Here is a 25,058-nt window from a genome sequence, read left to right as displayed (position 1 = left end):
ACCACAAATAAAAACTTGGGGAAATTTAACCTTTTAATCTCTTCCAAACATGGCCACATCGATCAAATCACCTTTGTCCTTAGAAAGAAAGAGTTAGAGAGAGTGAAAGAGAGGAAGACAATGACCTCTAAATGAATGCTTCTAGGCTTTGGAGTGCTACATGACTCTACCCATTTCTTTACTTAAGGACATCTTAAATGCAACAATTCAATATCCCAAGTGGATATCTTGCCCTCTTCTCACTACCAAAACTTTCTCTTCTGGCAGATCATGTAGGTCAGATTACTGGGAGTTATTCTGGAATTTCATTATTTCTTGTCCACATCTCCAGGGTTATTTTCTGGAAAATTTAGGCAGAAATCTAACTCATTAGAAAAGGTTAGGAAATATCCTCAAGTCTACAGAAGAACCTAGCTTAGATAGGTACCAAGTAAAGACTCCACCACTGAGAGATCTACTGAGAAAGCCACACAGTAAAGTCCCAGCTTAGCTCTGCTTTGTCCCTGTGAATATAGGACAGCTTCACTGTATCAGCTGTGAAGATCTCTAAGTCACTCTGTCCTTGCATCATAGCTGAAGACTCTGAGCATGCACATGTATGCATCTTTATCATTAGGCAAGGAAGTTTTCAGAAGAAGTAATTAGTGCTCAGAAAGACCATTTAAATATTGGACCATTTAGATATTGGACACTCAAATGAACACATGAGGCCTACAATTAACATATGGCTCCCTCTCCAAACTTACACACAAAGTGTTTCCTCTTCATATAATCACTCCTTATATAACCCAAAGTATACCACATAACCAGTGACGACTCCTATTACATAAGATGAGTTGCTTCTGGATTCTAATCCTTATTAATACAAATCCTATAGCATATCAGCCTTCTATTTAATTCTTTTCAACATAAAGCTCTCTTCACATATGTGTGTTCTTTGTGTATGTAAATACTGAGTATGCCAACAGATGGTAGAGCAGACAGAACATGGCAAGCAAGCAAATCTGATGCAGGATCACGTAAGTATTTATCCCACAGTAACCAATCCGATCCCTCTTGAACATGGGGGAATTCCTTCTGATTTGCTTCCTGGTGTGTGGCTGGGCTTCTGCTTTGCTGTAAAAATTGCAAAATGAGGAGGGAATTCCACCATCTTAGAACTTGCTTAGCTTCTATTTCTGCTGCTGTGATCACTAGTTCATAAATCTATTGACTAAGTAGTGTTTTGAGATTACCTAACATTTCTAAGTGGGGCATCTCCCTACCCCATTGTTAACAATTTTCTCTTCAGGTGTGTGAAGAGAATTTCATTTATTTTTTTGAGAATTTCATTCATGAGTACTATATTTGTCATTTCCACCCCTCCAACTCCACCCATGTCTCCCCAACTCCCTCTCAAGTTCACGAGAATTCTATAATTATTATTTTTATACACACACACACACACACACACACGTACACACATAGTCTACTTAGTAGAACATAGCTCTTTTCTTTCTGAGCCCATTCTGAGATGTTTATTCAACATGTGCTTTCCTCAAATCTCCTTGTCACAAATCCTTTCATCTTGAGTCTTCCAAGATTTTGATCATCCAGGCAGATCAATAAAGGCCAACCACAAAAATACATATCTGAAGACATGTCTTGTTCTAGGATAAATGTGGCTTGAAATGTGCCATGGCACTGAAAATTCTGTTTACTTGAAGAATTTGTTGTCTCCACGATCCTTCATGGTCATTTCTAGTATGGCTATAATGCATAGTTTTTATGTTGCAGGAGGTGTATTCAGATCTAGCAATCAGGCTTGGTTTTGTTCTTTCTTTTTTTAATTTTATGTATATGAGTGTATTGCCTGCATGCATATAAGTATACCTGTGTAGTGCAATACCCACGGAGGTCAGAAGAGGGCATCAGATCCCCTGGAACTGGAGTTACAGATAGTTGTTAGCCACCACATGGCTGCTGGGAACTGAACCCAGGTCCTCTGCAAGAGCAGCCAGTGTTCTTAACGGCTAAGCTGTCTCTCCAGCCCCAGTTTTGTTCTTTCTTGTCAAGTTCTTAGGAACACCCAAAGAAGTTACCAACATGAGAGACCAAGAGTGGCCCAGAGGCAAGTACAAGTCTAAGGGCCTTGTCCTCAGATTTAGAAGGTACGTTTTGTTATGTTCCAGACTTCAACATCTTCCCAAACTTTGTTTGAAGAGCATATTTATCTGCTGCAACTGGTCTATCTACCAAGTGAGTGAAGAACCTCCTTCTTCTTGGTAATTGCTTGTTTTTAGCATAATCATCAATGTTTTTTTTTCCCAGCATGATATACTTTGAAATAACAGCAAATTTATCTCTGGAAACTGACTATATAGGTCAAGTTCTCAATTAAATGATTAATTTACATATATAGTATATTATCAGAAATTATTCTCCCATAATACAGAATAATAAACATTATTTTCCATATTATATTCATTGTAGAACACACTTGCATAGTTAATACTAAGAAGGGAGCAAAGCCAGGACTCAGGCTCAGCTCATATAGATGTAGAGCTAGGGTATTAATACCAGTTTACGTTACCCCACATGGGATAATTCTGGAAGAGTGCAAGCTTGGAGTCACTGCAGACCTTTATTTTCCTGATTCCAATAAAGAAGAGTACAAAATAGGGAAAGTGTTTTCTCCTTGAGAACTAATCTGTCTTTGAGATCTTAGACAGAGGTCATGTCGCCATAGGTTACAAAGTATTGTAAGTCTACTTCCAACATTGGCTATCGATGTAGGACAGGCTTTACATTTAAGCACACGGTTTTTCAATTATAGTAAACTCAATGCTTGCGGATAAAGAATAAGATTAAACAGCAAATAATTTATTCCAATGTTTTATTTTCCAGTATCTCCAATACTTTTGTATTGCAGTGCTTGCTTTACCAGATACTGAGAAACGCAGATTTGTATATACTCACTGTAACTACAAAGCACAGTCACAATGTAAATTAGGAGCCCTTAATCCACTTGAGCCAGTGCCAATTTGCAGGGTTTAGATATTGCCATGGTCTGAGTATACACATTTCTCTAATATTCATGTGTTGACACCTCACTTCTAGCATGATGGTATTAAGAGGTGAGGTGTTAGGATAACTAGGTTGGGGGCATCACCCTTACAGTTGGTATCAGGGCATTATAAAAGGAATTTGAGGGAGTTTCTTTGCTCCTTCCACCATGTGGGGATGCAGAAAGCTTCATCTATGAAGAACAGACTGTCATCACACACTGAATCTGCTGTTGCTCTTCCAACTTCCAGAACTGAGCATTAAGTCCTGTTATGTGTAAATTACCAAGTCTAAGGTATTTTGTTATAGCTCTCTGAGTAGATTGATATCCTTGGACATTTCTTATGAAATTCTTTGTCCTAACTTCTGAAGGATCATTTGTTTTTCACTCTCACTAACAGTAAATTTGTTGCTCACTAAGTTGGTACAAACTTAGATCAAGAAATCTTATACCAGTGTTTTCTACTTTTAGCGTACATTTGTTGATAATATAGATTCTTAGATTCATGTCTTATTTAGGTAGAAACTAAGACCTTGTTCTTTCTGTCCTCACCTTCAAATACACACCTACTTTTGGTTTTGTAATTTTGTGTTCCTTTTTTAAGGAGGAACACAAAAGGAAGACATCCATAATGATCCATCTCATTCTTCATATCTTTAAGCCTGATTTCTACCTTCTTCATGTATTCTGATCTGGTAGGGTTTTCACTTTTACAGCTATTATTAAAGTGACATGATTGATTTCCAGTAATTACTGGTGGCTTTCCCTATGGTCGCCAAAGAGGCCATTGCCCTTACATGAGATTTTAATTGTTTTAGTGTAGGAAGGTGTCCTAAGTACCTTCAAAGTCACTTTAGATTTAACTTTGATGGACTCATATTCCCTTCCTCTTGCTTTTTACCCTCCTTAATGGTTCCCAGCTCAGTCTCTCAGGCACCATCGGATAGCACCCCACGAGTCTGAAGGACACAGTTCTTGGGCCACAGGATCTGCACTATCGTCTCCGCTGCCTTTCCTTTGCTCTCATCTTCTTGCTTCTAGTGTGTTTAATCCAACCCGTTGCTTTATTTCCCTTTTTTACTTCAAGTTTGCTGCTTGGTTTTTATGTTGTAGATTTTTCTCTGTTTTTCTGACTTTCTCTTGCCCAGGGCTTTTTGCACATTCTGCACCCTGTTTCAGTTATGATTTTAGTGGATTCATTCCAACTCCTAGTAAGCAAAGCTATAGGTAGGAGACTACAAAAGAGACAGAACAAATGGATTTACCACAAAGAATTTCTCTTCGATGTGACTCAAACATTGTCTTTTGAGTAACACAGTAACATTTACTGTGTTGCTCTTTCTTAGCTCAGAGACTAGGAACCAGTGACAAGAAAACTACAAGGGTTCCACTCAGTTCAAAAGTGAAAAAGCAGCTGGATTTTGTCTTAGATTATTTGGTTGCAATCACTGAATACCATAGATTGAGTGATGTATAAGCCATAGAAATTTAGTTCTCACAGTTCCAGATTCTGAAAAGCTCAACATTCAAAGTCCAACAGATTTGTTTCTGGTGAGGATTTACTTCTGTAGGCAGCTCTCTTTCCCCCTGGATCCTCCATGGTAAAGTGTGTGAAGGAACTCTCTTGTTTCTTTTATAAAAACACCAGTCTCACTTTTTACAAATAAGTTCATCTTCATAATCTAATCCCCTCCTCTAAAGACCCTACCTCCTAAATACCATCATGTTGCAGGGTAAGTTTCAGCTCATGAATTTTGGGGGTACATAAAAATCTAATACTATAGTAGAGGGTACTGTCAGCACTATACCACAAGCCACACTGTCTGTGGAACATCAGCACTTTCAGCTGTTTACTGCTTATTAATATATCTTTTGGTTGATTTAAAAATTATCCTCTATTATACTCTTCTAAAAATGACTAATTGGGTTAGCAGGTATGCGTATGTGTCAAGGTGATGTGGGGACTTTCCACACCAGGAAGATAGTCAAGTTATAAGGTAAAAGCATGGGTTAGAAATGGATATAAATCCCAACTATGTGATTCTAGATAGTTGGGGCAATTAATAAAAGAAGATGAGCAAGGTGAACACACACAGAAACTGAGTCAAGAAAGAACTCAACATAGAGAACATAAAGTATTTTTTTGGTCTTTTTGAGACAGAGTCTCTCTGTAGCCCCAGCTGGCCTGGAACTCACTATGTAGACCAGGTTGGCCTTGAACTCATAGAGATCTGCCTGCCTCTGCCTCCCAAGTGCTGTGATTAAAGGTGTACACCATCATGCCCAGCCACATAAAGCATATTTAAGCAATTTTGATTAATAACCATAGAGAGTTTCAAACAAGTGTGAATTGCAGCCATAGAATAAGAGTAGCTTGCAACAATAAAATCAAGATCAGAGAATAAGGATGGTAGTTAGGAATGTAATACATGCCTGGCAGGTTTCTGCTAATTATTGAGTAAGATCTAGCAGGACTGACTCCTTCATATAGACAGTTTATGTTTGGATATTATCAAAGGCAGCTATCAGAAGCACTGGGGAATGAACACAGCAAGCAGGCTTTGGTGGGAAAGGCATGTTTGAAGGAAGAGAGCTCCTAGTTCCCTTGTTGTCAGCTTGGGGCCTGACTTAGTTAGCATGACATACAGGTTGTCAGGGAAATTTGTCAGAAAATGCAGACATTTTGTTCCAGAGAACCCACAAAGTGAACACAAGCTAATTGTACTCATTGGAGAGAGTGAAAGAATTCTCAGAAAATTCAGATTGGGAATCCCCAAATTCTGTTTGCCTACAGCTCTGACACCTGGCTGAGTCTATTTAGGCCACAACAAGAATAATTTTATGCTGAATAATTTTTAAACAATAGAAATTTATTTTTTGTAATACCAGAGGCTGAAAAATTCAAGAGCAAGTTGTCAACAGCTGCAGTGTATGGTTAGGCCATATTGTATTTCGTAGATGTATCTTGCACCCCATCTTCATCTGACAGAGGAGAACAGCTTTCTGGAACTTCTTTTGTAAGGTCACTAAATTGTTTCCTGAAGGCTCCACCTATTAATACTATGATACTGGTTATTCATTTTCAATATAAGAATTTGGGGGAATGCATTTAGATTTGAAAATATCTGAGTGGCACATATATCAAACAAATTAGATACTCTTGGTCAAGACAGCAGATCTAAATTAAGAGAAGCTGGCACCCAAAACAGAGTTTAGTAAAGTGAAAAAGATTAAAAATACCAAAGAAAACAGCAGAATTCAGAGTATAGTATAGTATAATAGTCATAATGCCTATAAACTAAATCTCAGGAAAATGAGACCAATGCCCAAGAAAATAAATTGAGACCATCTCAGATAGCAAAAATGCTGGAACTAGCAGAAAACTATTTTAATTTAATTTTTTATTTTATGTGTATGAATATCTTGCCTGCATGTATGTAAGTGCACGCGTGTTGTGCAAAGACCACAGAAGTCATCTGATTCCCCAGAACTGAAATTACAGATGGTTGTTAGCCACCATGTGGGTGCTGGGAACTGAACCTGAGTCCTCCGTGGGAGCAGCCAGTGCCTTAAACACTGAGCCATCTCTCCATCCTACAAACTTCATTTCTTAAAAAGTATGCAGAGGGACATACATACCTGTGATAATAGCACTTGGGAGGTAGAGGCAGAAGGATCAGGTGGGCAAGAAGCTCTATTCCGAGCTGAAGAACTATTGACCATTGATAGCTGCTAGGAGAGGGAGAGTCAGTCTTTTTTTATGGGTATGAACTAGGTAGGTTGACCAAGATTCAGGGGATGGACCCACACCCAGGAGCATTAGGAGATCACAGATTAGACCTGGTAGGCCCTTAAAAACAATAATAGGGAACATAAAATCAGGGTGATGGGTTTCAACATAGGGTGGAGGAGTTTATATATGATAAAATATTTATTAAACAAAGAACACTAAATGGTGTTTGCTCTGCTCTAAAGCTTCATAATTTGTCCAAGAATATTCTAGGGAATCATTAAGGATTATTAAGTACACACAAAAAGAGTTTAACAATATGGATTCAAAACTTGGCAGACAACTTTTTTGGTAGCTAAGGCCCCACTGTGTTGTGTGGATCTCTGATTGCTCCCTCAGAACTATTTACTCCACAGATGTTTCCTTCTGAATCATTTGCTGCATAGTTCACATCTCCACTTTCCTATACCTTCCTTCCAGTGCTCTGTGCTCTACAAGAGTTCATTGTGTTACAGGTGTGATGTGCTACTATGTACAATGTTCATGAAAAATATTCTAAATTACTCTTGACAGTTAAAAAATGTACTTTCCAGACAGTTCTTTTTAAAATTAACCTTTTAGGTATGCATACAAAATATCTCCAGAGCACTTTGACAATAATTGTTTACTGAGAACTTCCAGCATCATGAAAAGTAATTAAAAGAAGTTAAACAGCTATTGACTATTGTTATAGCTTGTAAATGATGGATGGCAGTATTACCACAGCTGTCTTTTTCCTAATGAACCACTTCTGTCTGTAGAAAACAGTTATATGATGTTGATTAAACTAAATTTCAAATGTTACAGACAGAAATAAGTTCCATAATTTTCTTATTTTATTAGGCTGGTGTTTATCATCTATCTACCTACTTATCTATCATAATAATCTACATACCCATATCTATCTATCTACAATTATTTTGGCCAAGCTGACTCTCATGTTTCAGAATTTATAATTTTTATTTTTCCATTATTATTTTGATACTCAGGTTGTTCAAGATTTTTATACTAGGAGTCATTCACGCTGGCAATAGGGGCCTTGTGAAATTCCTTGACATTAAGAAAAATACCTCCTTTAGTTTCTGGCATAAAAGTGAGTTTGATTGTGTCTACCTCTTCACCTATCTCATTGCTGGAACAAACATTTCTTTGAGAAACCCTGTTCTTCTCATGGGTGAAAAACATCATTAAACAGTAAGGTATGAGTCCAAGGAGTGTTCCTTGTTACCCAAGTGTCTTTGCTTCTAGGAAAGGGCAAGAGTTAAGACATTGTTGAGATTGATGGCTGCTATTCTAGTGCTTAAGTATGATGCACTGAGGAAGGGGGTTACTCTCCATTGCACAACAGCATCTTTACTTGGAGACTAGTGAAGTAGCTTTCCAAGAATGCCTCTTTACAAAGGCATTCAGAACTTTAAGGCAGGGCACCACCTGGGGTGAAATTCCTTTTGCTGTCCTGAGAATAAAGGAATAAAGTAGGACATGGTTGTACTTTATCAGGAGAGTGGTCATAGAAGCAGAGAATATGCCATCATGTGACTTTATTGGTCACATGGATCTGTCAACACATGCATTTACCATCTGGGGTACCCCAGGAGTTACTGGGGATACTGCAAAGAGGATAGCAAATTCTGAGACATCAAACCAGGGAAAACTTAGGAAACCAAAGTCAACAAAATGAATTCTGAAACTTGAAATAACAGACACACCCTTTAAAACCTGCAGACGAGGGAAATCCACTACTTGGAAAATGTAAAAACAAAAGATACATACCCTGTACATGTACATATACCATTTTATAGGATCCTGAATTTTCAACAGAGTCCAGACATATGTCATGGAGTAAATGACATGAAGTAGAGTCTATTCTCTAGGTTAGAGATTAATAATTAGATGCAAGGTTGTATTTTTTTAATGGTTAAACAAAGTAAAAATTAAACATTTACTTGTTAGGTGAACTCTGGAAACCTTCTTTAGATCATATGTCTCCTCTAAAAACAAATTCAAACACCTACAGGAACCATTTGAGCCTTGAATAACAGCATGAATGTACATTTCAAAGGACTCAACAAATGTGCAAACAACACTCCAGCCTACCCCAGTTGTTGCTCTCTCCCTCCTGTAGTGGGTTTAAAACTAAACTTCCTAGTTCAGAATAGAAAGGTGATGTGTTAGGTGAGTTATTAAATAAGAAGTCAATAAATTCTTAATGATTTTAGAAAACTTTTTTGTCTGAATATTTTTATACTAATTATCTGAGTATTAGTTTGATAATAGTTCTCCAAATCACTTCAAGCTGTCCAAATCATCAAGAGTTAAAAGAAGGAAACACAAAAGATACATGTAAACTCAATGATACAAAAACCCAGGATAGAACTGGGGAAATGGGCAGGAGGTCCCAACCTTAGTGAGGAATTATTGGCAGTTGGTCACTGCTGGGTGAGGGAGAGTTGGTCTTCCTTAAGGGAGTGGCACTAGATAGACTGACCAGGTTGCAGTGAGTGAACTCACACTTGAGGATATCTGAGTATACAAACTTGATTTTATAGGCTGTAACATTTATGACAAAATGCATGAAATCCTATGGGCAGGCTATGGGTGAGGGTGTGCAGATAGGGGAACCCTAAATATGGTTAAAATGTATGTGATGCACAAATATTCAGGAAAAAATATGTTGAAAAGAAAGGAAACAGAAAAAAGATTCTAAAAGAAGTACATTCCTAAAGTATCTTCAATGCTCTTCTAAGCTTTTCTCCCATCTTCACGCTCTGTACTGTGGGGATTTTGAGATTATACTTTGAAGGATATGTAATTTATTTTTTCTGTTTTCAAAAAAAAAAATCAAAGCTAGTTTGTCATTGCCGCTGAAGTAGCCACTCAGGGGAGTTAACTAGGTGAATAAAGCTCAGGTTTTGGAAGCGTAACTGCTGCTCAATTCAGGTGGCTACCCATGAGATTTTTCCAAAGGTAAGATGACACCCACGGAAGAAAGGCTTTTCTAATGATTAACAAATTATACTTTGTAATGTATACATTACAGTATGTACATGTCTGGTCATTTATTTAGTAATGCATTTTTAAATGGCTTCTGCAGCAAGTTCCCATTCTATTAAAGACTTTAGAGTGCTTTGGGAAAGTCTGTAGAAAGGTTATAGACAGCACATAAAATAATGAGTATAAAAGTTTCTTCGGTTTCACTTGGAGATTTTTTTTCTCCCTAAAGCTTTTGAAGTTGAGAGTTTTTGTTTGTTTTAGGTTGCTGCAATGGAAATCTAGGAACTTTCAAGTCATTAAAGCAAGAAGGCAAGGATGAACAAGTTTTCCCCAGTGGAAGCCGTGGAGCTCTGCTATGAGAGTGTGAACAAATCCTGCATTAAAACCCTCTATTCACCAGGGCCGGAGCCATCCTCTATGCAGTCCTTGGTTTGGGGGCTGTGCTGGCTGTGTTTGGAAACTTACTAGTCATTGTTGTTATCTTTCACTTCAAACAGTTGCACACACCAACAAACTTTCTGGTGGTGTCCCTGGTCTGTTCTGACTTCTTGGTGGGAGTGATTGTGATGCCCTTCAGCACAGTGAGGTCTGTGGAGAGCCACTGGTACTTTGGGGAGAATTTCTGTAAGTTCCACGCGTTTGGACGCCTCCTTCTTTTTCCTGTCTCTATTTCATTTGTGCTGCATCTCCATTGATAGATACACTGCAGTTACTGATCCATTGACCTATCCGACCAAGTTCACTGTGTTGGTTTCAGGACTATGCATTGCTCTCATTTGATTCTGTTCTGTGGCATACAGCTTTTCTATCTTTTGTAATGGAGCCAATGAAGAAGGGATTGAGGAATTGGTTGTTGCTCTGACTTGTGTGGGAGGCTGTCAGGCGCCATTGAATCAACAGTGGGTTTTACTTTGTTTTCTTTATTCTTCCTGCCCACTGTTGCCATGGTGTTTATACACAGTAAGATATTTTTGGTGGCTAAGTACCAGGCTAGGAAGATAGAAAGCACAGCCAACCAAGCTCAGCCCTCCTCAGAGAGCTATAAGGAAAGAGTAGCCAAAAGAGAGAAGGCTGTCGAAATTTTGGGGATTGCCATGGCTGTGTTTCTGGTGTCTTGGCTGCCATACATTATTGATACAGTGATAGATGCATGTATGAATGTCATAAAGCCCCCATATGTCTATGAAATATTAGTGTGGTGTGTTTATTGCAATTCAACCATGAACCCTTTGATATATGCTTTTTTTTTTAATTCCATGGTTTCAGAAGGCAATAAAACTTATTGTGAGTGGCAGAATCCTAAGGAGTGATTCATCAACAACTAATTTATTCTCTGAAAAAGCAGATGTAGGTTAAAAAGATAACTGCATAGATTTCAAAGCTGACTTGGGAGGAAGGTCAGATGCAAAAATAAACATTTGGATCTAGGGAAGTCAGTAGAATCATTCGCCAAATAGGATCAACTTTCAACAATTGCTCTGAAGCGGTTTTTCTTCTTCATGTGTTTTTGCATGTTTTAGGAGTTAGTGACACACGATCAGATCTGCAGATTCCTATCCATACAGTGAGCTCTTTGGTGGGTTTTTTTTTTTTTAATTTTCTAGCTTTTCTCTGAAACTATTCCTTTTTTCTTCAAATAATTTGAAGCACTGCAGTTTGTCTCCTACTCATGATGAGAGTTCAGTCGTTGAAAACACACAGGGGGGAAGAAGGTCCTGTGAACATGGGAGATGGGTTCTCTGTCAAAAGCCTTGTTTAAAGTATAACCTTCTTGAGAAGTAAATAGAAGATTATAAATTCTTGGAACTTTTATCTTTAACCAGTGAGCTGGAATATAGAACTTGTCAGTGACTGAAGATCATTTGAATAACATTTGAAGGCTTGTGTTTCCTGAACCCTCCAGCTCTCCCTCCTTGTTTTATAAACCGTGTTCAAATGGAGCACATTTAGTGATTGTACTACTCACATATTACTTTTGGAGAAACTGATTTATTATTGAGGGACATGCATATGAATAAAAGATAGTCTCTCTACATATTTAGTAATTTGAAGTAAAATAAAAATTTTTTTGTTATAAAAGCCAATTCAAATGAGCATGCTTGAATCTTTGAGTTATTTCTTAGAACTATGCATGGCATTTAGCACTGAAAACATAAAAAATAAAATCAAAGGTTGCTTAATACAGCAAATACTCAAACAGGTATCTACTCTAAGAATAGGTCCAGTTTTCTCGTCAGTTATACATTTCTTAAGCAACATGAATTTTAATAAAAATAGATGTTGAGGGCTGAAGAGATGGCTCAGTGGTTAAGAGCACTGACTGTGGGTTTGATTCCCAGCACCCACATGGATGAACTGTCCTTAACTCCAGTTCCAGGGGAATCCAACGCCCTCTTCTGACCTCTGTGACAATGCAGGACAAAGGTGCACTCACATATATGCAGGCAATACACTCATATACATAAAATAAAGAAGAATAATAAATAAAATATTTAAAAAATAGATGTTGGAGCTGGATGTTGTGGTGTATGCCTTTAATCCCAGCACTTGGGAGGCAGAGGCAGGAGGATCTCTGTGAGTTCAAGGCCAGCCTGGTCTACATAGTGAGTTCCAGGACAGCTGGGGCTACAGGGAGATCCTGTTTCAAAAAGACAGAAAAAAAAATAGATGATGGATGCATCAAGATACAGTGAAACTCTGAAACGACTAATGGTATGGAAATTTACTTTATCAGGTGTTTGAGCTACTGCCTTAAATCTTTGCTGCAGGAGCTAATGATGCAAACAATTCTGTAGTAAGGTTATTGCATGAAATGACAGAATACTGAGTAAACAGTTCCATAAACAGTTTCTGCTACATATTTTATAGATGAGCCAGTTTGTAAGTGCTTTGTAGAAAGATTAAGCTGTATCATATCTGTACTAATGTACTTTAAATAGAGCTATGAGCATTTAGGGGGGAAAAGATGAATGAGGACAAAAGGAATACGAATCTCCACAGCAGAAAGCACGTTTGTGGTTCAGGAAACAATGAGAAGATGCAGTTCTGCTGATTGTTTGTCAAATGATCACTGCTAAACTCTCATACTCTCATTCCTTAAGAAGTGACTCAAAGCTTGTGTCCCTGGGTATTGAGTCAAATGTCTTTATACAAACATGTTCTTTCCTTCAGTTGCAAATGAACACTTATATTGACACTTATAAACAATAAGGAAAATAACATGAAGGAACTGAAAAATCTATACTGCGCTGCTCACTTTTAGTTCAGTTTTTTATATTGTAGAGAAGAATATCAAAATACTAAATCTTGACCAGTGGTGCTTTCAAGTTCTTACCAACATCAGTGAGTAGAGAATACACTTCTAATCAACTTACTCATTTTTTATTTTTAACATTTTTATTGAATTTTTGTTCTTTCATATAATACATCTTAATCAAAATTCAAATGACCCTCTCCCCACCAGATTTCAGGTATTCTATCATATGTGTTAAGTCCTATCTGGTCAACATTTCTATCCAGGTGTCCCTCCATGCAAGTTCATCCACTGGAGTTTGGTCAGCCTGTCTGTAATTACTCCCTTAAAAAAGATCTTCTCTCCCTCACTCCGCAGAAATCATTTGCCAATAGTTCCTTGGCTAGGGCTTGGGCCTGCTGCCCATTTCTCTTTTTCTATGCTGGATTTTTGTCTGATTGAGAAGGCATGGGTCTTGTGCATACTGTCAGCATTGCTACAAGTTCATATGAACTAGTTCCCAGTGGCCTGAAAGCCTCCGCTTCCTTATGCTCATGCACCAACCCTGGCTCTTACACTCTTTCTGTTCCCTCCTCCACAATGATCCCTGAGCTGTCTTTGTATCCTCCCACAAAGGAAGTCTTCTGGTGAAAAATTCTTGCTTATTTCTTCAATATCAACTAGATGGTAAATACAGCTCCACCCTTGTGGGAGACAGGCTTGAGCCTAGGGTGAAAGTCTTATTGACAGCTAAACAGCAGGCCCGAGGCAATGGCCTGACCGCTGGAGCCACAAGGAATGCCTTGTGGCATTTGCTCCCATGGGCAGATCATGAGACTGATGCCTAGAGCTCTCCACTCCCTAATCACCACCCTTGGAATTCCAAATTGCAACACTTAGATATTGCAACAGTCAAGGTCTTGTGGTTTCCAGGAATCCAGGCTCTATAATCTGAAACCCAATATGCTGAATTAGGCATCCTACCAGCTATTCTGTGATAGGATGTTAAATATTTATGCTAATAGGATGCTAAGTCTGTTATGCTAATAAGGTATCCTACTTGCTGTACTGTGATAGGACGCTAAACCTGTTATGCTAATAAAGTATCCTACTTGCTGTGCTGTGATTGGACCACCACCCCTATATAAGCTTGTGCCTTCCTACAATAAAGCAGACCTCTGTCACTGAATCTGGTCTCCTGTCTCTGAATGTGGCTCTGCTGAAAGAGTCTCCTCACTAGCCCTGGGGTCCAGGACCAACCAGAAGCAGCGATGACAGAAGACAGCACCGGGTGGGCAGAAGAGCTGTCTCAGCCCAGGACAGGCAGAAGAGTGGCCACAGCCCAGGGCAAGAGGAGGAGCAGCCTCAACTCCAGTGAGAATGAAGGAGCAGCCGCTGTTGGTGGTGACCGCATACCCTCTCTCCATTGACTTGCTGATTCTTAGAAATCAACTATAAAACTCTTGTGATAGTTGTATATCATGTCCCTATGGTGTTGTCAGTATGTTTGGAGCTAGATCCCCTGGAAAAGAAACTGAACCACATTCTGCAACACTGACTACAAAGTCAGTTTCAATTCTGGGACATATAACTGAGCTTGGTCTCACAACTTGAAGAGCTGTGGATTTTGAATTGTTTGCTGCAGCTAACAGGAAGCTCTAGAACTGTTACATAGGAGTAATTAACAATTAATGCCCTAGATGTAGCTTTGAAAATATGTCTCTCATATATATGCACTTTTATCAAAATATATATTTACTTTTATTGATAAAATAGAAATCTGTTTAAAAGCATTCCTTAATTCATCATGGTTTTTGTCCACCTTTTCTCAAGTTGATACTAAAATAACAACTAAAGTATGTAAACATCAACATATTTAAAAACTATTTAAAAGTGACCACTGCATATTATAAAAAACAGCAGACAGTTACCTCAGCATTGGTCAAAAGTACAGCAACTTTACTAATCATTTAGTGGTAAGGTTGTGAGTAATCCATCAATAACAACTTACAAAGACAATAATAAAGACATAATAATGGGCTAAGGGTATAGATCAGTGATGGAGTGCATGTGTGAGTCCATATGTCTTATCCCCAATATTGCCAAGAATGAATAAATAAATAAATAAATATTAACTAAGTAAATAATAAATCTCCATTAACACCTAGTTCCTCTCTAGGAACTCCCAATGTGACTGGGCATTTCTATAATGGAGTTTATTCATTTATTACTGAAGTCAAAATAGATGCTTAATTGGGTTTCACAATCCCCCTGGTTTTTGAAGCTTGTTTGCTAACATGCTATATTTTTTCTACTTAGCTCTAATGTCCTTGACTTACAGATTTGCTCTTTATTTTTGGCACACTGTACACATGTAAAGGTCAGCCTTCAAGAATTGTGGGTCTGGGAAGAGTTGGAAGAGGGAGAATGTGATCAAAATACATTGTATAAAACTCTCAAAGGATTTTTTAAAATTGTATTTCTTTCTGCATTTATATTAAAAAAAGAAACACTAGACACATGAATTTCAAAGTTAAATTATTTTAAAATGAACAATTAAAGGAAACATACATGTTCTCAGATACTCTGAAAACTCATTCTATCTTCAATATTCCCTTTTATTTTTGCTATTGATTTATGTTAGAATAAAGTTTATTTCTTTACTTTAGGTGATATGGATATATATGTTATAGAAATCTATATATGCACTCATAAATACACACACATTAATGACACAAATCAATGTATCATCTCACAGATATTTTTGCTACAAGATGCCTGATATCTAGCTATTTATTAAAGGTTTCTAGAAAAGTATAATTGTACTGACAAGGCTCCTGACTTTGTATATCAGCTCTCTGGACCTGTTGCTCCTTTGGACTTGCTACTTAATTCTTTTGACCTTGCATTTCCCTGATTTTCTCCTCTAATCACCACATTTTCAAACCCAGTTTCTTATAATATTTAAGCAATAGTTTAAAAATATTTTCTTTTTTTATATAGATATGTTTCTGTTCTTTATAAATCAAGAAATTTGATGTTTTCAGAAAATACTAAATTGCTGTGGTATGTATTTGCTGGTAATGCTTTGGCTATGCCATTGAAATATCTGATGTAGTGCCTTGAAAATTTTAAGCCCCTGAAGATATTTTTAAAGAAAATATATGACCTATTCTTTATTTTGACCAACCTCGTAAAGGTCTATTCATCTTTAAAAATTCTACCACTTTTATCATTTTTAAAATATAAAATTTTTAGTAATCATTGTTTGGAGAATGTCTATCTTTAGTTTATTGAAAAGGTGTGTTTAATATAATTTTGTACTTAATGAGAGATGATAGCTCATGAGAGCTTTTTAAACATTGAATCTCCTAACATGAATTGAGAATACATGAGCTGATACTTCAGAGACTGTGAGGACTGTACACAGGCAAGATTAGTTTTGAGAAGTTTCTTCTATCTGAAAAGACTGCACAAGCTAAAGGTTGAGAGCATACCCCTTGAGCCAGGATTAATGCATCTCCATCATCCATTGGCTTCTACTTTGATTAAATCACTTATTTGTGTAGGTGTTTTCTTATTTATAAAACAGAGATCAAAATGGATGTTCTTATTGAAGTTCTGTGCAGAAACACCACAGAGAAAAATGGACCTATGGATGTTCATAACTGAAAGGTGATAAAGAAGCCACTAAACATAATTTGTATCATAATTTATGGGTGTTCTCTGTAGGAAAATGTTCATAAAGATGTTCTATTTGAGATAGTTTTAAAACATGTTCAATAAAATTAGTTTAAAAGCAAAGTTTTCAGACAGAAGCATAAATCTAAGTCTCCATCAAAGATAACAGAAATCCAAATGTACAGAATAAAGATGTGCTAGAGACCTTCAGTTGTCAACCTGACATGCCTGGGAAGAGAGAATATCAACTGAAATTGACCCCAACCAGATTGGCCTGTGGGCCTGTCTGCAAGGCATTTTCTTAATTGCTGGTTGATGGAGGGCCCAGCTAACTGAGGGCAGTACCATCCCTGGGCGGGAGGGCCTGGACTGTATAGAAGAAGCAGCTGAGCAAGCCAGGGAAAGCAAGCCAGTAAGCAGTGTTCCTCCATGGATTGTGCCTCAGTTCCTGCCTCCAAGTTCCTTCCCTGAGTTCCTGCCCTGGCTCCCCTCCATATTGGACTGTAAGCTGTAAGGCAAAATAAATCAAACAAACCATTTCCTTCCCAAGTTGCTTTGGTCATGGTGTTTATCATAACAGCAAAAATCAACCTTTCAAAGAACTAGGTCTTGGATTCATTGATTTTTTTTTTGTATTGTTTTCTTTGTTTCTATTTCATTGATTTCTGTTCTGATTTTTGTTATTTCTTCTCATCTACTAGGTTTGTGGTTGGTTTGTTAATGCATTTCCAGAGTCTTGAGTTGTACTGTTAAATCATTTACATGTGTTTTTTCTGAATTTTTAATGTAAGCACAAATACCTATAAACTTCCCTCTTAGTACTGCTTTTAAGGTGTTCTGGAGATTTGTTGTGTTGTTTTCTCATTTTCATTTAGTTCCAGGAATACTTTTATTTCTTTCTTAATTTCTTCTTTGACCTGTTCATCATTCAGGAGTGTGTTATTTAACCTCCTTCTTTTGCTGTTGATTATAAACTTTATTGTACTGTGGTCTGATAGAATGCATGGAATTATTTCAGTTTTTTGTAATTGTTGAGCTTTTTTTGGCCCAGAATGTGGTCAATTTTAGGAACACTTCCATGGGCTTCTGAGTAGAAAGTATATTCTTTGGTCCTTGGGTGAAATATTCTGTAAATGTCTGTTAGGTCCATTTCATGTAATATATAATTTAATTCATATGTCTCTGTTTATTTTTTGTCCAGTTGACCTGTCTATTAAAGTTCCCTACTATTATTGAGTTGGGATTAATCTGTTTTATAGTCCTGATATACTGTTTGTATGAAATTGGGTCCTCCATAGTTTGGTACATACATGTTCATTATTGCAATGTCTTCTTGGTCAGTAGTTCTTTTGATTAGAAAGAACCAATCTTCTTTATCTCTTCTTATTAGTTTTAATCTGAAGTCTATTTTGTCAAATATTAGAATTGCAACACCTGCTTGCTTCTTAGGGCCATTTGCCTGTAATAATTTTTTCCATTCTTTCACCCTAAGGTAGTGTCTATCCTTGAAGGTGAGATGAGCTTCTTGAAGACAAGAAGATGGGTTTTCTTTCTTGATCCATTCCATTAACGATGTCTTTTGACAGGGGAATTGAAGCCGTTGATATTTAGTGTTATTACTGGAAGATGTGTATTGGATACTGTCAATTTAATTTCTTTGTGTTCATAGCCCTCTTGTGTTTCAGATATTACACCTTTTTTTTCTTTCTTTAGCTTCTTGGGTATACTTATTCCTTTTTTTGGTCCTTTGTATTGCTTTGAGTATTCTCCGTAGAGCTGATTTGGTGGACATGAATTCTTTCAGTCTATTCATGTCATGAAAAATTTTCTGTTCCTTTCCAATCATGATAGATAGTTTTTCTGGATAAAATATTCAGAGTTGGTATCCATGATCTTTTAGAACTGGGAATACTTTAGTTCATGCTCTTCTGGCTTTCATAGTTTGTATTGAGAAGTCATTTGTAATTCTGATGTGTTTTCCTTTATATGTAACTTGTTGTTTTTCTCTAGGAGCTATCAGTAGCCTCTCTTTGTTCTGTTTATTTACTGTTTTTACTGTGATATGCCATAGGGAGTTTCTGTTCTGGTCATGTCTAATTGGTGTTCTCTGTGCTTCTTGAATCTCTATAGGTAAGTCTTTCCTCAATTTAGGGAAGTTTCTTTCCATAATCCTGTTGAGGATTTGTTTAGTGTCATTGGCCTGAGATTCTTCTCCTTCCTGAGTGCCTGTAATTTATAGATTTGGTCTTTTTATGTTGTCCCACATTTCCTGACTAATCCATTCCTGTGGGGTTTTTTTTTTAAATTTTATATTGTCCTTGCTTAAGGAGTCCAGATCTTCAACTTTACCATCCAGTCTTGATATTCTGTTTTCCATTTCATTCATTCTACTTGTGAGGTTTTCCCCTGTTGTTTCTAATTGTTCATTGAGTTTTTCAATCCCATTTTCATTTCTGTTTGGGTTTTCTTCACTATTTATATCTCTTTTGTGAATTCTCTTTTCAAGTCATGGATTGTTTTGATATTTCATTAAGCCACATTTTTATATTCTTGGGCTTCCATCATAAGTTTATGCCTTTCCTCTCTAAGTTCTTTGAGTTGTTTGTCTGTTTTTCTTTAAGTTCTTTAACCATGTTTGTGATTTTTCTTTTAAATTCTATATTCTGGAGCTTCACAGGATGGTTCTCCTTGTAGTGCACTTCTGTAGTTTTTGTTAGGGATATATTCTCTGGGTTTTTATACTATTTGTGCTTTTGCACTGCCATTTGGGTGTGTGGATGATCTTTTTGTTGGTTATGTATCCAGTAGGAACTTCTATTCTGCTTTTGTTTAACTTAATTTTGGTTCTGTTTACATTGTTTATATAGCTTGGTTGCTTTTTATCTTTCTAAAGAATAATTTTCATATTAGATGTGGTGGTACATGCCTTAATTCCAGCACTTGGTAGGCAGATCTTTCTGAGTTCAAGTTCAAACTATTCTACATAGTGAGTTCCAGGCCATCCAGGACTGCATAGTGAGACACTGCCTCAAAAACAAACAAAAAAGGAAAACAAACAAAAGAATAATTGAGTAGTTTTCATTTCAGTAGCATTCAATAGTGTCTATAGGGAAAATGGGTTATATTACATGTTGAAACCTTGAATCACCTATGGTCCTATATCATACAAATCCTATTTTTCTTTTTTTGATAGACTCAACCAACCACCTGCTTCCTAACTCTCCTGGTACCCTGAGCCTCATCAGGATTATCTCTCTACCCTAACTACCCTGCCATCCATTATCACCATTACATAGGTCTGGAAGTGTTCCTGGTAAGTCTTAGCACTAGGCATAGTCTATATCCTCATCCTAGGTAGATTGGTTCAGAACACTGTCATGAATAACTTGGCAAGCCCCTTACCCCCTCCATCAGTCCATGTCCTTTCTGGTTTGGTGTTTAAAAATCCTTAGAGTTCATATGGACCTTTGGGTGAAGCTTCAGGTTCATGAGAAAACAGATGCCTGACTCAACTTCCTTGCCCATCATGGCCATGGAATATTGATTCACCTGCTAACAATAATTGAACATGGCAATGACTGAACCACATGAATGCTAAGTTTTGGGGCAGAACATGTAGACATCTGTGAGGCTTTTCATGTACCCTGTGTAAACAGATTTGTACCTAAGGAAGTGGGACATCACACAGCAAATCTAGAACTCCAAGACAGGTCAAGAGAGACCATACAACATAAGAGAAAGCTTCATGATTTAGACTTTTCATGGTTTTTCCTCATATTTTTTAATAAGTATGTTTCCTTTGTTTATTTTCATTTTGTCCTGAGCCTTATAAAATATGAACACTGATTTATGAATAGGTAATATACTACATTTTTTTCAAATACTGGGTGGGCAATTTGAGGAGTATTGAACTAAAAGAAATCTGGGTGTGCACATGAGAAGCATGTGACACAGCACAAAGAAAGCAGCTTCAGAGAAAAACTTAGTAGTCATAATTATCAAAACTAAGTTTCCTTTCATGAGTCACACCTCATACTATAGGGACTGCTTGTGAAGAGTTAAATGGGTGAAATCGGTTGGCTAGCTGTCTAATAATCCTAAGAGGTAGAAACCCTTAAAAGCTTACATCTCTAATAATTATTCATATGTGATTATCTTTTGTGATGAAGACCTCCACAGTGGTAAACAAACAGGTATAAGTAAAATTTTCTGAATTATTCAGATAATGAGATTTCTGGACTGATAAAAACTCATAGAACACTTGATTGTGATTAATTATGAAGTTTAGAAATATCTAGAAATTTATTAGGTGATTATAGTTACAAAATGATGTTATGAATTTCAAATTTATTTTTATTCTTCATTATACCTAAAAGGATATGATCCAAAGCAACACTTTCAAGTAGGTGCTTGCATAGATAGTATGATTTTTTTTATTTCAGTTTTCAAAATATAACTTAAATTGTTTTTCTTCAATTATTTAGGTAATGTGTTCCCTGGACATAGTTTTCATAGTTGACATATTTGACATACAAAGATAGTTTAAGGTTATATTTCATAGACCTGGAGTAAAGACACATGTTAATTATAGTTATAGAAACATTTTCCTGGCTTATATTTTTGCTTTTGAAATTAAAATAAAAAAGGAATATAACCTGGGTAACACTGAAAATTAATTCTCAAAATATAAGGTTTCATTCTTTAAAATTTCAGAATTCAAAATTGTTGTTCTTGTCTCTAAGAACAGGAATCCAGCAAGCATCAGTCAGCAGTACCATGGCCAGCAACGTTTCCCAAACAACCCTGCAGTTCTGCTATGAGGATGTGAATGGATCTTGCATTAAAACTCCCTACTCTCCTGGGGTCCGGGTCATCCTGTATGCAGTCTTTGGCTTGGGGGCTGTGCTGGCTGTGTGTGGAAACCTCCTGGTGGTGATTTCAGTTCTTCATTTCAAGCAGCTGCACTCTCCAGCCAATTTCCTCATCGCCTCTCTGGCCAGCGCTGACTTTTTGGTGGGCATTTCTGTGATGCCCTTCAGCATGGTCAGGTCCATTGAAAGCTGCTGGTACTTTGGAGACAAACTTTGCAGCCTTCACAGTTGCTGTGATGCGGCGTTTTGCTACTCTTCTCTCTTCCACCTGTGCTTCATCTCCATCGACAGGTACATCGCTGTCACTGACCCTCTGGCCTATCCCACCAAGTTCACAGTGTCTGCGTCAGGAATGTGCATCAGCTTCTCCTGGTTCTTGCCCCTGGTGTACAGCAGTGCCGTGTTCTACACAGGGATCAGTGCCAAAGGGATGGAAAACTTAGTAAGTGCTCTCAGCTGTGTAGGTGGCTGTCAAATTGTTGTCAATCAAGATTGGGTTTTGATAGATTTTCTTCTGTTCTTCATACCTACCCTTGTTATGATCATTCTTTACAGTAGGGTTTTTCTGATAGCCAAACAACAAGCTATAAAAATTGAAACTACAACAGGGAGCAGCAAAGCAGAATTGTCCTCAAAGAGTTACAAAGCCAGAGTAGCCAAGAGAGAGAGAAAGGCTGCAAAAACCCTAGGGGTCACGGTGGTCGTATTCATGGTCTCCTGGTTACCATACACGATTGACACACTGGTCGATGCTTTTATGGGCTTCATCACCCCTGCATATGTCTATGAAATTTGTTGCTGGATTGCCTATTACAACTCAGCCATGAATCCTTTGATTTATGCTTTGTTTTATCCTTGGTTTAGGAAAGCCATAAAGCTTATTTTAAGTGGGGAAGTTTTAAAGGGACATTCATCAACCATGAGTTTGTTTTCAGAGTAAGATATTTTCAAATTTAGTAAATGAGGATGAAATTAAATGTAAGAAGCCAATAAACTCTTTTTGAATTGTAGAAACAGCAAATTTTCAATTGAGTGAGGAAAAAAAAGTCATGGGCAAGTTAAAGTATTGTAAAGAGATTTGTCACACTGAGTAATGAGTAATCAAAGTTTACATATGTCATCTCTGTCTGTGTTTTATACATGCCCTTGGCACATGCACTTGTGTCTTCCAATCTGCAAATTTTTTGTGCCATCTTTGGTGTGAAATTTCTAATCTGGTTTGTGCCGAGCTCTCGCTCTTCTTCCCCCACTGTTCCTTTTCTTCTGTAGGAAGGCATTCGTTTGCTAGAGTTCCCACAGCGAAGGACCATGGGCTGAATAGTTTGAACAACAGAAGCCCATTTCTCTGAATTCTAGAGGCTGAAATTCAAAGTCAAGGGATGTCAGCTCAGCGTTGTTTTCTACCAGGGACTCTCCTAAGCTTGCAGATCTCCTTTTTCATGCTCTTCCTCTGTGTGTGTCTGTGTCCTAGTCTTTTCTTCTTACAAGAACATCTGTCATGTTGGCTTTAAGCTGATGCTAAGTACTTAATTTAATTACTTCTTTCAACCTGGGAGTGCTTGGACTTGGGATTTCAACATGTAAATTTCAGGAGACAACTTTCAGTACATTAGAGATGTAATCCAGGTTTGGTGACACCAGCTAAGATGTTGTCTACTTGCTGTTCCTCTGGGACATCCCCCTACTTCCTTCAAAGTTTGTATCTACCAGGAATGAGGGATGTTGACAGGTAAAATTCTTGCTCTCAATTTGGGACAAGATCTTGAAATATATATTTATACGACTATGGGACCAGTAATTTGGCCTTGGGCTCTTATAATTAATTCTCAGAAATTCTGCAAGCAAGGAAAAAAATCTACCACAAAAACCTGGCACAATGATCATTCACATTGTAGTCACCTTAAACAGTATGTAACTAATTCCCTTCTGCAAGATATCTACATATTTTTGTCCCCTAAAACTAGCGTGAACTGCAGTTATCTTCATCTTCAAAGGATACATACCAGGATAGTCAATGGATTGCAGAAAATACAGATGATACCGAATCCTGTCTATGTTGTTTTCCCCTCATTTTTACAAATGCATAATGAAGTTTAGCTTGGGTTTAACTTATAACTTATGCACAGTAGGGAATTCACAATTAGAAGAGACAAACTTGAAGAATTGTAGGAATATACTCTAATGAACGATAGGTGAGGGCTGGGAAGATGGCTCAGCAGGTTAAGTGCTTGCCTCCAAGCCTGAGGATCTGAGTTCAATTCCCAGGACTTGTGTGGTAGGAGAGAACTGACACTTGCAAGTTGTCCTCTGACCTCTACATGCACAGTGACACATGTGTATACACACACGCACACACACACACACACACAGAGATGTAACAAAAAATTAAAAGACATGTGAATATGGCTTCTCTGTAAATATCTTTTAATATTTTACTTCTCATGATACTGTGAGATAACATGCACCTATCTCATAAGGAAAAGGGATGTGAATGTCTAAGCACCATAGATGTACCTGTTGGAGTCTGAAGAGCAAGAGCTAAGCTCCAAGAGCTGGCGAGATGGCTCAGTGGTTTAGAGCATTTGCAGCTCTTGCAGAGGACCCAGGTCCAGTCTCATCACCCACATGGTGGCCAGTAACTGTCCTTAACTCCAGTTCCAGAGGATCCTCTGCCCTCTTCAAGCATCCATGGGCAGCATTGCATGACATGGATGCACTTATATTTATGCAGGCAAAACACTCATACACATTAAATAAAAATAAATAAAATTAAAAGAGCAAAGCTACAAGAAATTTGTTTTTATCACAACTCATTAATTTTCTTCTGTCTTTTAATTTCATAATTTTCACATTAATCACCTGTGTCTACCCATGTAATAGATAACATTGCATAGAATTTCTCCAAACATGCTCCTCCATAGCCCATTCACAGTTCTAAAATCATTGAAGATACCACTTCCACTCTCAGCCAGTTCTGTCATAGGGTCTAGTTCATGGCCTCATGTCCAAGTCTTCAGTCAGCTTGTACTTCAGATATCAACACCTAATGAGGATGACTCTCAGGTTTATCCCTGGTCCCCTGCTGGATAGGAGTTGTAGCCCTCTAAAATAAGCTGCATCTCTGTAGAAATTTCCCTGTCCACTAATCCCTTAACAAAAATCTCAAACCTCTGTCCCTAAAACTCAGCAGGACTGTATTTTACCAAGTCAACAGTGATGCTAATTATTACTATGAAATCTAGTCATATGGTTTTGGAAATAATGGATATGGTAACTCCTTGATAACTTCCACAGCTTTTGATTACAGCAAATGTATAATACTTTTTGTAGAAAGAGTTGGAGATCTTTAAAACCTGCTATAAAATAACATAAAGTACTTTAACGACTGTAGAATGTAATCTTTAGGACATCTTGATCATTTTAAATCATAGTTCTTAACATACATCAATTGAGCTAAATTTATAT

The 25,058-nt window shown here is 37.4% G+C and overlaps 2 protein-coding genes across 2 annotated transcripts; both read left to right on the top strand.

The window, feature by feature from the left end:
* The first annotated feature begins 10,124 nt into the window (after window positions 1-10,124).
* Window positions 10,125-11,165, top strand: LOC103724960 (trace amine-associated receptor 9). Its single transcript, XM_008822140.2, is given in 5 exon segments — window positions 10,125-10,215; window positions 10,218-10,446; window positions 10,448-10,719; window positions 10,722-11,065; window positions 11,067-11,165. Coding segments are annotated over 5 exon segments (1,035 nt in total).
* Window positions 11,166-21,468: 10,303 nt separating this feature from the next.
* LOC103724931 (trace amine-associated receptor 8a) lies at window positions 21,469-22,534 on the top strand. The gene has a single exon (XM_008822114.1). It carries the CDS (start codon window positions 21,499-21,501, stop codon window positions 22,531-22,533), a length of 1,035 nt encoding a protein of 344 aa, XP_008820336.1. The 5' UTR covers window positions 21,469-21,498; the 3' UTR covers window position 22,534.
* Window positions 22,535-25,058: the final 2,524 nt, after the last annotated feature.

Source organism: Nannospalax galili, unplaced genomic scaffold (genome assembly GCF_000622305.1).
Source record: "Nannospalax galili isolate Female #2095 unplaced genomic scaffold, S.galili_v1.0 scaffold186, whole genome shotgun sequence".
Taxonomy (NCBI): Eukaryota; Metazoa; Chordata; class Mammalia; order Rodentia; family Spalacidae; genus Nannospalax; species Nannospalax galili.
The sequence above is the reverse complement of the archived record's forward strand: the minus strand, read 5'-3'. Positions and strand labels throughout refer to the sequence as shown.